Source organism: Silurus aristotelis (assembly GCF_946808225.1).
Source record: "Silurus aristotelis genome assembly, chromosome: 14".
Classification (NCBI taxonomy): Eukaryota; Metazoa; Chordata; class Actinopteri; order Siluriformes; family Siluridae; genus Silurus; species Silurus aristotelis.
In genome coordinates, this window is record NC_139587.1 from 3,814,888 (window position 1) to 3,830,661 (window position 15,774).

Consider the following 15,774-nt stretch of genomic DNA (forward strand, 5'->3'; position numbering starts at 1 on the left):
TAAGAAGAGCATTACCGCCATCTACTGTGGTACTGGATCAGAGACTTATATCCCTATTCTCCAGACCAAAAAAAAAAAAAAAAAAACACCATTATGCACTCACCGGCAATTAAAATCGTCCGTGTGGAAACATAGCAAAAGTTCCCTTTGGTGTCCTAAAACGTAACACCATTTTTACTTTAAAACATTTACACGAATATTTTGTCTTGTTCTATGTTAGATTTGGTTTTAATAATAATAAACATAAATTTGCATAAAGCATCCACATTTGTCCATATACATGTTGATTAGAGTATTAAAAAACTTGAAAAGTATTAACAGATAAAAATGTGCGATTAATCGTGCGTTGACTCGTGTCAATCGTGCGATTAATCACGATTAAATATTTTAATCGATTGACAGCCCTAATATATCTCCACACAAATGCATCTTATTATCTGCAAGGGGCAATGTGAGGAAACCATGTTTATAGCTGCTACAATGTGAAAACAGAAATGAATTCAGTTCTAAGTCATGTTCTATAATACTACATATAACTGTAAACCGATGAAAAGTGCAACATATCATATGTTTAATGTTATTACTGTAATAAATTATTGGTATTGTTGGTGTGCTGTCAGAGGAACACTTAGAACATACTCTGAAAATCTGACAACTTCCATTTTGTAACTCTTCTTCACAGCTTATTGTATCACACATACTGACAATTTATATAGGAAATAAACTCTAATTTATTTCTTATATTACCTAATATAATCCGTACATTCAGATCGCAATAAACTCTCAGTATCCTTAATTACATTTTTATTTTAGATTATTTTGCACATTACACAGGACCATAAGTCATAACGAAACAAGCAAGTGTACACGTAAATGCTCCTGATACTAAGTGCACATTATTGGGGACATTTTTATTGTTCAGTCCTTTTATCGCTTTAGTGTTGCCTCTTGCAATGGCGGGTGTGATGTGAAGCCAACTTGTTTTCTCTGTTGCTTTATTCTGTTGAATTCTTTTCCTCTGTTGAATTCTTTTCCTCTGATGAATTCATTTCGTTTGTTGAATTATTTTCCTCGGTTGAATTGAGCCTGGTCCCTACCATCAAAAGAAATCACAGTTTCTCATCAGTCACTGATGCATATCTTTCTAACAGCTGCTTGTCAAATATTTGTACTGCAAAAAACTCCAGATCACAGGCATACATCATTGTGCTTAAATCGGTTGCTAAAGTTTTTTTCTCAGGAGAAAATTAATGTTTCCCATAATTTAAGGAATCTCCAAGGACAGAGCTTTGTAGCAGTTTTTCACCACAGGATAGTCTTCTAGATCATTTTACCTTTTATTACAGTTTTTTTCAGTTGCTTCTGAGCTTTTCTCAAATCATACTTAAGTTCTCAAATTTTCTGAATTTGTACGAACAGCACAACACATTGGATTTCTTGCAAAAGTAATGTTGTTTTCTGTAATTTGCCAGCCATGGCTGTTACTGTAGATATAGTTTTTTCTCAGTTGCTTTGGTGTTTCTCAGATCAGAAATGAAATTTCTCAAAACTACTTGTTCAATCTCCACATCACGTAGTCACTTGTGCTCATCATAAGAACATTTCTTGTTGCTTTTAAATCGTGAATGCATTTGTACATTCATTTAATTGATTGTGTACAAGTGTCTTCTGTTTCCTACATTATCAGTTGTTTATGTTCATGTTGATCAAAATTCATCTTAGGCATCAGTTCTGTGCATAAGTCATTGAATGCAAATGCATTTTTATGTTTAATGATGTGATCAAGTGACTACATGATGTGGAGGTTTAAGTAGTTTTGAGTATTTGATTTCTGAACTGAGAAATGCTCCAAAGCAACTGATAAAAAAACTGTATGTAGAGTAATAGTCATGTGGCTGGCAACCCAGCTGCCAGTATTTCATTGTAAATTTACACCAAAACCCTTTACAGTGTACAGGATATTGAAATTCTATTCTACCCCCAGTCTGTAAGAAGCAGGTGTTATTCTCAGGTAGATATCTGACCTTGCTCAGCTTGTTGTCCAGGCTAAGGTTCTCATCGGCCCTCAGGTCCTTTCAGGCACTTTGGCTCCTGCCTGTCTACAAAGCATGCTGGCTGTTTCCTGTGTGGGTGTACGTGTGAGTTAATTATTAATGCGGAGAAGTCAAGAAGCTTCCTCAATCACTCACTGACATTTAACACCATCAATGAGAAGATCCAGAGCTGAAATTGAGAAGCTTGTAAAAAGGAAATCGTGGCTGATTCTGGATCAGTCGGAATATTAAACAAATATCAGTAGGAATAGGAGGCTATAGTTTAGCACTAATAATCTGGGATTCTGTGTGTGTGTGTGTGTGTGTGTGTGTGTGTGTGTGTGTGTGTGTGTGTGTGTGTGTGTGTGTGTTATGGTAATTTAATCTCCGGGAGGTCTGAGTGTCTGGGTCTTACTGTGGAATATTTGAGATGTCCTCCATGTCCGAGCAAAACACAGAACGCTGATATGAAAAGAAAGCAAGACGTATCATATTATATCAGCCAAAAGAAGTCAAAATAATTGTAATAAGAATCATCATAGATGATTTGCAATTTAAGTTTCAAGTAGCTGAACTACATTTATATCAATGTGCTACAGAATTCTCGATTCCGATTGGTCCGTTGCTGTCGTACTTCAACAAAGACGCAAAACCTTGATGTAATAAAGCTTTCTTCACGTTTAATATTTACGAAAGGAGTCTGCAGTGTCAATTTCATACATACTTTATTTTACACGTGACTAACCTTGATCTGGTGGTTGCTAAGTAAAGTTCTGGCATTGAGCTGGAAGCCATACATAATGCCCCATCCCACCTCCCCGACGTAACAGTGTCTGGGCAGCGGTGGTGGTGCACCTGATGCAGGCCGGAAGAGATAATTTAAATCCCCTGTGGCCTCAGCTGGCAAGTCAACAATGCCAATGCTTTTATGAAAATCATATTGCCGGACTCTGTAATTTCCAATGCCATCAGGACCTACAGAGCAGCAGAAGGACGGTGCATACAAAGCATTAGTGAGAGCTGATTTTTTGTATTTCATTGTATTTCTTCCTATGACATGAAATTAGTAGAGATGATAGCACTATGTAACAATATCACAATATTAGACATCAAGAGGAAACATTTAACACTTTAAAAAAATAAATAAATACATAAGGAATCTTTAAAGATTGTGACCAGAACATAAGCAGAGAGATGAATATCATCATACACAAAATAGAATGAAGCACAGACTGACAGACAGACAGACAGACAGACAGACAGACAGACAGACAGACAGACAGACAGACAGACAGACAGACAGACAGACCGACCGACCGACCGACAAACAGACAGACAGGCAGACAGGGAAAGATGGACAGATATTGAAATATAAAACAAAGGAAAAAAAGGATCTAAGGAAAGCCGACAGAAAGGCTCCTGTTTCAAGCCTGAAAGCTTGTTGAGCTTCTTCATTTAAAGGAACCCTAAAGGGTCTGTGTAAAACATCAATGGATTTGAGTAGAAACTTCTCAGGATGTCAACTCTGACCCCTTAACTCTCCGAAGGACAATTGTGGATCATTTCCAGTGTAAATGGATGGATGGATGGATGGATGGATGGATGGATGGATGGATGGATGGATGGATGGATGGATAGATAGATAGATAGATAGATAGATAGATAGATAGATAGATAGATAGATAGATAGATATTTGTATTTATATGATTGGATATTTTATGTAAAGTACCTTGAGAGGTTACTATTAATTGCGCTATATAAAATAAAGAGTATTATTATTATTATTATTATTATTATTATTATTATTATTATTATTGTTAGAGGTGGACCGAAGTTGGATCGTACTTGTCGATAACCGATTAAAAAACTCCGTGTACAATAGTATTCAGTACTTTATTACAGACATTAAAAAAAAGAGTCTGAAATCATGAAAATGTGTTAAAGTATATAAATATGGATCTATTCATTAACGAGTAGAATTATATAATTAATAAATTGTGATGAATTAATATAATATAGCGCGCAGTCACACGTGTAAAAACAAACAACACGTGGTGTCAGTGATTCGCCTCTAGAGGGCGCTCTCGTAATGACAGCAGACCGGAAGCCGAAAAAATTAACGGTACGGATATTTGCCGATAGTCGATAGTTTGCTATTAACTATCGGTACCGATTAATCAGCCAACCTCCAACTATTATTATTATTATTATTATTATTATTATTATTATTATTATTATTATTATTATTCATCGAATTAAAGTTGAACCTTATTATTTAATCCCCCTTTCAAAAAAAAGTATAGATTTTTTTTAATAGAAAGATTTTGTTTATTTTAAAAACAAGTCAAATTGATTTAATTAATTTTCACAATTTGTTATTATTAACCGAATACGTTCACCGTTACTGACAAAGTAAAGGGATCAGTATCCAGTGGTCGATTTAGATCTTGCATGTAGTCAACAGGTACATAATCAAGCAAACAAACAAACAAACAAATAAACAAACAAATAAATAAACAAATCCACACTGGTTGTACCTGTAAAAAGGATTTGCCCTGTTTCTTGGTGGGCAGGTTTTGTCCTCCAGTCTTTCCTATTCATCTCTTCTATCAGCCACCTGCTTCGAGCTCCAGGTGAGTATAAACTGAGGGTAGAAGCACACTGTTGGGGGGGGGGGTCACCTCTGGTTACCATGGAGACCATAGTTACTATGGTGTTCACAGTGGGTTGTTAGTGTCCTGGTTTTGCTGGCTCAATAAGTTATTTATGAGTGCACTCGACTCTCACAATTCTAAAATATTAATGATTTTACAATTCACACACACACACACACACACACACACACACACACACACACACACACACACACACACACACACACACACACAAAAATCTGTAGTTTTTATTATAATTTTCTCGCATGCTTCTTCTATCCATTGGGGAAAAAAACAAAAACACACCATATAACCAAAGGTTTGTAGATGTCTAATTTAAAAGAGCTCCTACTCTTCTGGGAAGGCTTTCCACTAGATTTTGGAGGGTGGCGTTTGGGATTAGTGATCATTCAGCCTTAATAGCATTAATTACATTAGTTAGATTAGACTCTGATGTAAGACCAGGAGATCTGGTGTTCATTTGGTGGTCCAGTTCTTCTCCAAGGTGATCAGTTGGGTTGGGGTCAAGGCTCTGTTCATGAGGCAGAAGTTCTTTATCTGTCAAACCTTGACACACCATGACTTCACGGAGCTTGATTTGTACACTGGCACACTGTCAGACCAGAACAGACGTTGAGGTCAGGTGTCCCAGATAGTCTTGGAAATTTTGTTCATGGCTCCTAAATGCATTTGTGAGATCTTCAGCAAGAGGTTGGATAAATCAGTGTTGAGTCTGTAGTCAGTGATGTTTCAGCTTCAAACTCATAAATTAGATTAGATCCTGATGTTAGACAAGGAGGTCTGCGGGTTTAGCTGGTGATCCAGTTTCTCTCCAAGGTGTCCAGTGGGGTTGAGATCAGGGTTCTGTGCAGGACGTTCAAGGTTTTGGCGCATCGTCATGTAAGAACATACATTTTATTATATTCTGCGCGCTTCCAATTTGCAGTGCGGTGACGCTTCAGAGGGTCTGGTGGTCAGGTGTTTACGTATAATGGGAAATTTTGTTAGGGCTCCAAAATGCATTTTTGAGAGATCTTCAGCAGGAGGTTGGATAAAGCAGGGTTGAGACTGTAGTTGTATGCAGTGCTCGGTGGATGGCAGCACAGCTCAGCATTGTTCCGCTCCTGTTTATGGTGCACCTCCCAGGTCTCGCCCATTCTGCGCGTTCCCGTGCGATCGTGCGCGTTCACGGTACGCAGCCGGTCACCATGGTTAGTGGGAAACACACACACACGCACACGCACATACAACAGTGTGTCACTTTTGTAAGCAACTGAATTAAGCGTGCGCGCACACACAAACGCACGCACGCACGCGCGCTGTTTGACGCTTTCGCGGAACAGAACCGAAACCCGACCCACGGGTGGATCTTTTCTCCTTCTCTCCTTGGAGGCGTCGTGAGATCCGCGGATCGTGGGCACGGTGTAGTCGGGAGGGAAATGCATTTAATGCTTTGGGCAAAAAGAAGAATCAGCGCACCGGGATTTTTTCCACGCGTTAATTTGGACAGGTAAAGGTGTGCCACTGTGGGCTTTCTTTTTTTTTTGCAGGGGGCTTTTTGCTTCCTTCTTTGTCGGATCGAGAGACTGAGACACAGAGAGAGGCCCGGGGGGGCGCAGCAGGCCGTGTCCCGGGGAAGGAGCCTCCACACGGGCTGACACGCACGGACACACCGCGGTGATTCCCGGAAATTCTTTAATTCATAATTTTTTTTCCACTCGTTTTTTTTTTTTTTTTTATCTTTTTGCTTTGGAGACAATGGCGTCGTACGTGGACAACAGCTTTCGGCAGGCGGTGATGCTGAACCCGGCCGAGAGGACGCAACAGGTCAGGAGCACATCATCATTACATACAATACAGTACATACATGTGCACATGTTCATACACACATGCACACACCAGAAGACATGTACATTACACGTGTGATTCAATGAAAGTGCGCAAAAAGGGAATGCACGATACAAAATGAATACAATTATGTTTATATGTAACAATATGTATCCAGGTATTTAGATATGATGGCTTTATGTATACACACACACACACACACACACACACGCATGCACACACACTGTAGGACCAGTTTTATAGTGCAGGTGCATTACAAAAAATCATAGCACTGATACACCCAACAAATGATACATTGTGTTATATGTTGTGTGTGTATATAAACATAAACGTGTGTTTTTGAGTTTTGGATTCTATTTTGTATTGTCTTTCGATGCACCTATATAGGAATCACAATCTGATTCGCAATGCAGGTGCACGAGAAATCACAAAAGGAAACGCGCAATACAATATAAACAGGTTTCATTCACTCCTGCTACATGTTCGCATTTGTACATTTTCTCATATATTTCCTCCTCGTTTCACATCCTGCGTACTCCGATGTCTGCCAGTGATGTAGCAGCTTGTACACGTGACATCGATATTCAGCATTATAGTAATTTTATATATATATATATATATATATAATGGAATGGAATCATGATGGCTACGTTTGAGGGAAATGACGTGCCATGCTGTGCAGTCTAACAACCCATTCAGGTTCTCGAATTACCCAGATAGCCAGTGATAACCTTGTTATAGTGTAAAAAGATGCTTTTTTTCCTACAGCGTTACGCAAAATATTTTGCATGAAAATACGATGTGACATTCAACAGCCTCCTTTCCCCATCCAGACCAAACACAATCTTTTTTTTGTTGTAATTTTATTAGTTGTTTAGTTGTTTGTTTGTGTAATTGTGTCTAGTTGCATTGACCGTCATGGTTAGGTGGCTTACCGACATGAACAACAATAGACAGGCTTGATCAATATCAATTAAAGGACAGTGGTGGGGATGGGGGAGGTGGCAAGGAGGGGCTTGCTTTGTCAGGAGCTGTACACTCCTGGGCTTTATAAAATGGATATTTATTGGATACAAGCATGTTATTTAAAGTCTTTGATATACAGGTCAGTCTTGTGGAACGTCAATACTGACAGTACAAAGAGATTGTGATTGGCGGTTTAATGCGTATGTCGAGTAGGTTTTTATTGAGTAGATCATATCAGCTTTGAAATTCTTGACGTACAATGAGAAGAGCGCTTCTCTGGATAGATTCTCGGCAGACCCTCCTGGAATCTTTCCAGGAATCTCTTGCTTTATGGGTCTTCTAAATGGTTGCGTAGGTCAGAGTAATGTGATTGCAATGGTCCATGATTATTTAGGCACTTTGGTGTAGATGTTTTGTCATACTTCGGGTTGTCCAGTCATGAGCAGTCGTAACTGCCTGGCAGAGGTAAATATGGTGTACAGTACTTTTATTTAAGGTTTACAGGTTCTTTGAATGAACCAACACTTTAGAGGTTTGGTGCTTTTCTTTAGAACTGTTCTCCATTTTGTTGTATGTTGGAAAGCTTGCTCTTGACCAAAGAACCAGGATCTAGACATGGTGCTAGAAACATCTAGCGAACCTCATCTACTTTTGTGATTAGATGGCTGAAAAAGCTTTCCTCTGGCACACATTCCAAAAACGTTTGTTGACATGTGGTGGTCTAATTTGTATGAGGCTTGGTGATGCCAAAATCTTCTAATTAGATTCATTCACGTCAAACTTCACCAAAACCCGACCTGAGGCCAGTTGGACTGGGGAAAGAGACATACTGTAGCAAACCTTAATATTCTCTTTTTTTTTGATACTTATAATAAAAGCATACGATTGCGTACCATGATAACATTAAATTCAATTCAGTTTAATTCCTTTTTATTTGTATTGCATTTTAAACAATGGACTTTGTCTCAAAGCAGCTTATAATAAAGTGATTAAGTGCTATAAAGTTGTATAAAGAATGTATAAGTTTAGTGCCTATAAGCATGTTCCTGATAATGGCACTGAAACTGGCGAAGGAAAAACTCCCTGAGATGGCATGAGGAAGAAACCTTGAGAGGAACCAGATTTGAAAGGGAACCCATCCTTATCTGGGTGGCAGATATCCATTCATGACAGTTCCATCTTTGTTGACGTGTTCTGTTTAGTGGTAGGTGCTTAAATGCAGAACTGATCAAAAGCCGTTGTAGTAGACTGTTGATAATAAACCTTAATTCTTATATTAGAATTTAGTTTGTGTGATTAATACAAATGAGTGCTAATGTCTCCAAATTCTTGATGATTGTCATAACAAAGTAGGAGTACATATAAAAGAGGTGAAATAAAAAACCGTCAATGCAACACACATTTATTCACAACGTCCTTTCTTTCCTCAGATATAAAATAAATAAATAAATAAAAATCACTAAACATTTGTTTTACTGAAGACACAAATCAAACACCGAAATCCTCCATGATGCACACATCCGGCAATCATAACCGTCCGTGTGGAAACATAGCAAAAGTTCTGTTTGGTGTCCTGATTATTTATACCATAATAACTTCAAAACATTTACAAGAATATTTTGTCTTCATACGCTATGTTGAGTTTGGTTTCACGCTGAAATATTCCAATCGATTGACAGCTCTAGAAATAATATATACATTTCCAGAGTGAATTTCTTATCGAATACAGTTTTTACAAGTCTGATTAATCTCTAATCTGTAATCAGTGATACTTGCGGTGTAACTCATGGTGGGATTCGGGAGCATGTTATGGTATGGGGATGCATCGCGACACCGTTTATTGCCGTAAGTTTTAAATACTTTCATTTTGCAAATGTCAGTGGGAATTTATTCGATTAGAAAATTTGATTGCATTAACATGTTAGCCTTTTTAAACGTCTGAGCACTCAGGCTACCGATTTTCAGCAAGACCGTATTCAATGCAGAATAATGATACCTCGTTACTCTCACATTCACCACACTATAGTAGGAACATGTACTTACTAATGAACCAATGGCAGCGCTAAAATGTCAGCACAGCTGCGTTTTCCGGTGATTGCGCGATATCCTGTGTCTGCTCTTACTGAATGATGGAGTCATACTGCTGTGCTTAGGCCTGGTGAACATTCAGCCCTCTCGCCATTTCAGCTTAAAGCCTGCGCCTGGATTTGGATTATCACCGTATCTGGAAGGCCCTCACCTTATGCATGATGTAATCACTTAGCTGCTAATGTGTGAAGTGTAAGGACTAACGTAGATTGAACTAATAGAGCTCTCGGCCTCTTTACTGCAGCGCCGTAGTGTTTCCATCTGGTGTTAATGCGCCGCATGTTGGTGATGACTGGTGTGGATTTAAGCGTTTTCAGTATGCTAATCTGTGCAAAAGAAATTCTATGAAATGGTGGCAGGAGGCTGTGAGGGATGTCTGTGGTGTTTTTTTTGAAGCTTTAAAACAGACTAAAGGTCTGCTTTGACCCTGGACGAGATCGTAGAGATGATGTTTTTGGTCTGTGAGTTCAGAAGCTTTGAATTGCATAGATACTGTTGTTATGAGTCTATGAGGATGGATGGTGTGTTGGATTTCCTAAGCAGGAAAAGGAAATGTTTGGGAAAGGGGCTAAGTGGCAGGGAATTGAACTGTCATAAAAAAAAAAAAAGCTTCCTCATCCTATTTTCTTTATTGTTCTCCATTTTTTTTATCAGCTGACACACCGTTACATGCCACCATGCTTTGCTGCTTTGCTAACTGGCCATTGTGCTAATGTTCATCTCCCAGCAAACAAAAAGAACTGCTTTTCTATTGGTTTAAAAAAACAAAAAAAAAACCTCCAGGCTGTCATCTGGTGGCTTTCGTTTATCTTCACACACCGCTTCTGGAGGCGCCGTGATATTTGTAGCGTTTCCAGTAAGCTGGTGATTTTCATTATCGCTCGCGGGGGCCTTTGTTTTGTTCGTCATTCCGTAGCCTTCGACCTCTCATGTCGCCTTGTAAGTGGAGTCACATGCTGTTTTTGTGTTAAATGTTGAATGCACCCTAAAAGAAGGGGGTTTTCACAAAGACATGACTCATATACAGCATAGAAATCGGACCTTCCCGAGACCACTCAAACCTGACTCCTTTTTTTTTTTTCTTCATGACCTCATGTGAGAAATTGTTTCTTTTTCTTGCCTAATTGTTTTCTTCTCGTGACCTGTGGAGCACTCGGGATTTTATTACCGGTTATTATGATTACAACTGCACACTCAATATTTTCCTGGGGTTTTAAAACAACATGGCCGTGTGTGAATAGCTGCGGTGGACTGGAATGCACTTGAGGAACATCTGAATCGTGTTACGGAAATAGTTTGAATTTGTTCGCAAGTTACGACACTGTCATTACTCCAGAGTATGAATGGAATGCATTGTGTTACCGGCGTTTGTGATTTCATACTCTGGCAATTTACTTTCTGTTAAGCATGCACAAAAACTTTACAGTAAAACGCTCTGCATCAGCTTTCACGTTTCCAAGCATTTCGATAGTGTTGAGATTTCAGGAATTCCTTTTAGAAGCTGTCGGGTTATTTCCGTCTCAGATCTGCTTCAGGCTGTTAAACTCCTCGAGTGTTAAATTAAATCTTGAGTAGGTGATGTAATCCAGTATATCAATATACTTTTAACAGTACACAGGGGCAGGCAAATCATACATTTATTACCAGGCAGCTGAAATCTCCTGTGTGCTTCCCAGTCCTGGTTCTCGGTCGCTGGGTTCTGATCAGAAAATCGATTCACTTAATAAAACGGATACTAAAATGTGACGTAGTAACATATAACTCATTAACTAGTCAAGAGAACGAATGTAGCACATTGTGTTTGCGTTATCTCGTATCATCTGATTTTAAATTGCATTATTTAAATATTTCTCATTTATGATTTAACTGCATAAATTACTGCTAACATTTTATTATTATTCAGTCTGACCTTCAGGAGGGTTTTTTGAGTAAGAATGAAAAATGTGTTATAATGATGTCTGTTATGGTTCTTACATTGTCATTGTTATAGCTATTATGTATTAAACTTTCGATGCATCGGAAACAAGTTCGCGTTTGTATCGCGATGCATCGTTTTTTTTTAACATATTTGCATTGGTAAACTATTTATTTCTATTTAATTATAAAGGGCTGTCAAAATTGTGCATCAATAACGCGTTAATGCAAATAAATTTTAACGGCACAAATTTTGTAAACAATTAATCACTAAACAACGCAATTAATGCAGCTTGGTTTTCATCAAGCGTTGATTGTGGGGATTTTATTTACAGCTTCTTAGAATATATTTATTTACCAAGTGTGCTAATTATTCATTCATTCATTCATCATTCATTTTCTCCCGCTTATCCGTAATTCGGGTCGTGGGGGCAGCAGTCTAAGCAGGCCCCCGCCTTCGACTGCTGCCCAATCCTCACAGCACCGTCCCTTACGGTCCCTCCTGCAGGTGGTGAGCCCACGGGAAGGCGGCCCCACGTCACTCCGACGTCACGGACCTTGATATTTCCCTCGTAAGGGACCCCCGGAGCATAGAGGGTTAAGGGCCTTGCTCAAGGGCCCAAGAGTGGCAGCTTGGCAATACCGGGGTTACTGTATACATGCATACACATACTGTACTGTATGTCAATAATTTATTACTCCAGACATCCATGGCAAAGATTTACACTAACGCTGTGTGGGTGGGAATCTTATCCTGCAACAAACGTGTTTTTTTTTTTTTTTTTTTTTTTTTTTTTAATATACCGGTATATAAATCTCCCATTATGCATTAGATAGCCTTGATTAAAAATAAATAATCCTTTTGTGCTTGTTTTTTGTTGCTCATGAAATGAATGAATTTTTAATTGTTAACCTCCTTGTAACCTCCTAACATTCAACAATGTCTTGTCATTTACATTTATGGCATTTGGCATACAATTATCTCATTTATACAGTGGAGCAGTTTAGGGTTGAAGGCCTTGCTCAAGCGCTGAACAGTGGCAGATTGGGATTTGAACTTCACGACCTCCCAAGTCCAACATTTTAACCACTAGGCTATTTCTTGTCTTCAACTCCTATTTGGAAGGGTTTTTTCTTTCAACTGTTTTGACTATTAAAATGTATGCAAAATAAACTATTCTTTTGAGCATCCTGCACTGAAAAAAAGACCTGATTTGACTATGGTCAGCTAGTTCTACTGTTGAGGTTTTTTTTCTTTGTCCTGCTTGTCTGTTGGAACCAGAATTCAATAATACAAGACAATGGTGATCTTGATTTATACTTATCAGTGAGGAGGCCAAATCTTAGTCATCGGCTACAAAAAAAAGAAAAGAAAAAAGAATTGCACGGTATATAGACGCGTCATCCACACGTTAGCATGTCAGGCTTATTTGTTTGTTTTATGCTTGAAGGTCTCTGCAGTTCTGCTTAATTTCTGAGGTAAAACATCCCTCAGGCTACATGCTTGTGTAAAGAATAATAGCATAGCTAATGAGTTTGGGCTACACCAGGCCTCACTTTCTCTCAGAAACGTAAAGGTTTGTAAAAAATATAAAACAAAGGTGTAAAACGTTTGTTAAATAAAGATTATTTTTACTTGTACGCTTTACATCTTTATTTTTTGAAACATGTAACCACACATGCCTCTGTTTGCTAGCAGGAGAGTTTTCTGGCTTTGTGCTTGAATGTTTTGTTATTCTGAAACGATTGTCTAATGAACAATAATTAATTCACCTAAAAACTAGCAGTCTAGACTTCAAGCAAAGTGTACAGTAAATCATTTTGGAATGCTAGTTGGTTAGCTTGTTTTCATCATGTATGTACAGTTAAAGCCATATTTTTACATAACGAATTCAGAATCTGCAAAATGTCAAGAATTAAAATGAAAATAGGGATTGATGTATTTAGTTTGTATTTCTTTAGTAAGCTATTTTATATATTTGCAATCATTTGTATATAAAGTCCACAGCAAACAATAATATTAGTATTGTTGTAATAATAATAGATTTTACAGACGTTTACACACAAACTTGATTTTTAATACTGTATTTTCTAGCAGTCACTGTATGATATTCAAGGTAATTGTTTCACACTTACAACTGTTAACGCAGGGGCAAACATTCAGCGGTTCCAAAGAAGGCAACATACATTAAAGGTAGGGGATGTAAACTTTTGAAGCGGATGAACAGTTTATTACATTGACTATTGCAAAAGTTTACCACCCCCCCCCCCCACCTCAAGAGTGCAAGCGAGCAGCCATATAGAAAGTTTGAGAGAACAAGCAAAGTCAGTACATCAGTACCTGGATTTATTATTCTTTTGTGAATGAATAAGCATACACTTTCACAATCACACTCTAAAATCTAGTGGAACATCTTTTTTTAGAAAAGAAGAGGTAACAGCAAATAAATGTGGAATTGTGTGTTCAAAAAGCAAATTCAAATTTTATGGTCAGGTGGCCACAAATTCTTGACCATGTTCTGCAGAAACAAAGAGCTTTTTCATTTTTATTGTCATTGTACAATTTGCACGCTAAATTTAGCATCGTTCTAATCTGGTGGTTTTGTACAGAACATTGCAGATTGTGCTTTTCTTGCACTCATGCCTCCTGCTGCAGTTCAGCTACCTGCTGAACAATGCTTCACAGCGAAGCACTTTCATTTTTTCACTGTTGTTTCCTGAAATGTCAGGGCTAGTGAAATGTAAATCACCCTGGAATTCATCATTACGAAATCGAGCAGATGTGCCAGAGACATTCTTTGTGGTAGAAAAAAAAGAAAAAAGAGTGGGTGGTTGGGGGGTGCCAAAGAAAAGCATCTCAGTGGTCTCCATGATGCTTTGTGGAAACTTAATAGTAGCCCTCGTAGTTCTGACCTTTACCCGAAAGGGGAGGCCAGTGTTTGCCAAGAGAATCCAAAAACACCAATATTTTAAGTAGAACTAGCCTCGGACCAACATGGCGTCTACTTATTCGGGTAATCCTTCTTGTGCTCAAACCTATTTGAGTGTGATGAGTGCAGCTGTGAGCATGAGCTGATTAAGACGCCTTGTTTCTCAGAGACCTTGTTTACAAAGACGGTGATATGTAGGCCGGGCGCCACAAACCACGGCCATTGTACCATTAGGATGAATATGCAACAGCTCAACAGTGCTAACCTCTAAGTATGAGGAAACATGGAGAACAAATGTATTTATTTATTTATTTCTAAAACATTTGATCTGTTCATTTCCATGCTAAGGTTGCCCAGAACCTGACTAGACTAGCTTCTGGTAATAAGCGGTGAGCTACTTAGCAAGTTGAGTACTTAATACAAGCTCGAATTTCTGATGCAGGACATCGTGTTTTGTTGCCGTCCTCGACAAAATGTAAGCAAGGCCAATATTTTTGCACTGAAATATTTCCTGTCCTCACGTCACATGTAAAAGCTGATATTATTTAAATAGCACTTAGCGCAAGTTTTTTTTTTTTTACGCGTTTGTTTGCTAGTGGGAGAGTTACGGTATATGTCAGCTTTTTGCTTCAAAGTTTTGCATTATTCTGAAAATATTGTCCAATTTGCAATAAATCCTATTAATAGAAAGTTGTGTGGAAACATTGCTACATAACAGTAACTTGCTTTTTTGTGAAGGCCAGTAAGCCTTTTTTTTTGTTGCTTATTTATTTGCATAGTAGCTAAAACATGGACCTGCATCACCTATAGCTATTTTTATTCACATGAATATAATGGTGAAAGATTTTTAACTCCCACCCACCTTTTTTTGGCTTTCCATTGCTGGCTTCACATACGATGTAGGTTTTTGGATGTTGGCAGTCTTAGCGCAGACACACAAGCCTAGTATTGGATTCCACTCCATCACTGATGATGGCACGCAGCCATTCAGAACGCCACACTAATGAGCTCATGTTTCCTCTGGCTTTTTATAAACGTATAGTTCTGCACTTCAGTATGTTCATGTAGTTTCGGCGAGACAAAGGTTTAGTTGTGTCACAGTCTTGGCCAGCATGGCTACAACTCCACCAGTCCTGTTTGACATTCTTTCATACTCTAACCTCATATTTGAATATAATATATATATAATATGATATATTTTTTTGGTATTCTTCAACTGCACACCATGGAGTGGTTTAATAATGCTTTATAATGCTGCTACGTTCTCTTTTCTATGACCCACATTTCTTGGTTAAGACTTGTTTGAGCGATAAACGTTAAAGAACATGTCTTCGCATGCA

At 38.3% G+C, this 15,774-nt stretch overlaps 1 protein-coding gene across 23 annotated transcripts in view; it reads left to right on the forward strand.

The window, feature by feature from the left end:
• The first annotated feature begins 5,749 nt into the window (after positions 1-5,749).
• rapgef2b (Rap guanine nucleotide exchange factor 2b) overlaps positions 5,750-15,774 on the forward strand; it is a 110,778-nt gene continuing 100,753 nt past the window's right edge. For 5 of the 23 annotated variants that reach the window (XM_083560567.1, XM_083560566.1, XM_083560542.1 and 2 more), the window contains exon 1: positions 5,750-6,515. In XM_083560567.1, the coding sequence (XP_083416693.1) occupies positions 6,447-6,515 (69 nt within the window). In that variant the 5' untranslated portion in view covers positions 5,750-6,446. The remainder of the gene's footprint in view (positions 6,516-15,774) is intronic. The other 18 variants (XM_083560546.1, XM_083560535.1, XM_083560536.1 and 15 more) reach the window with 5 other exon arrangements.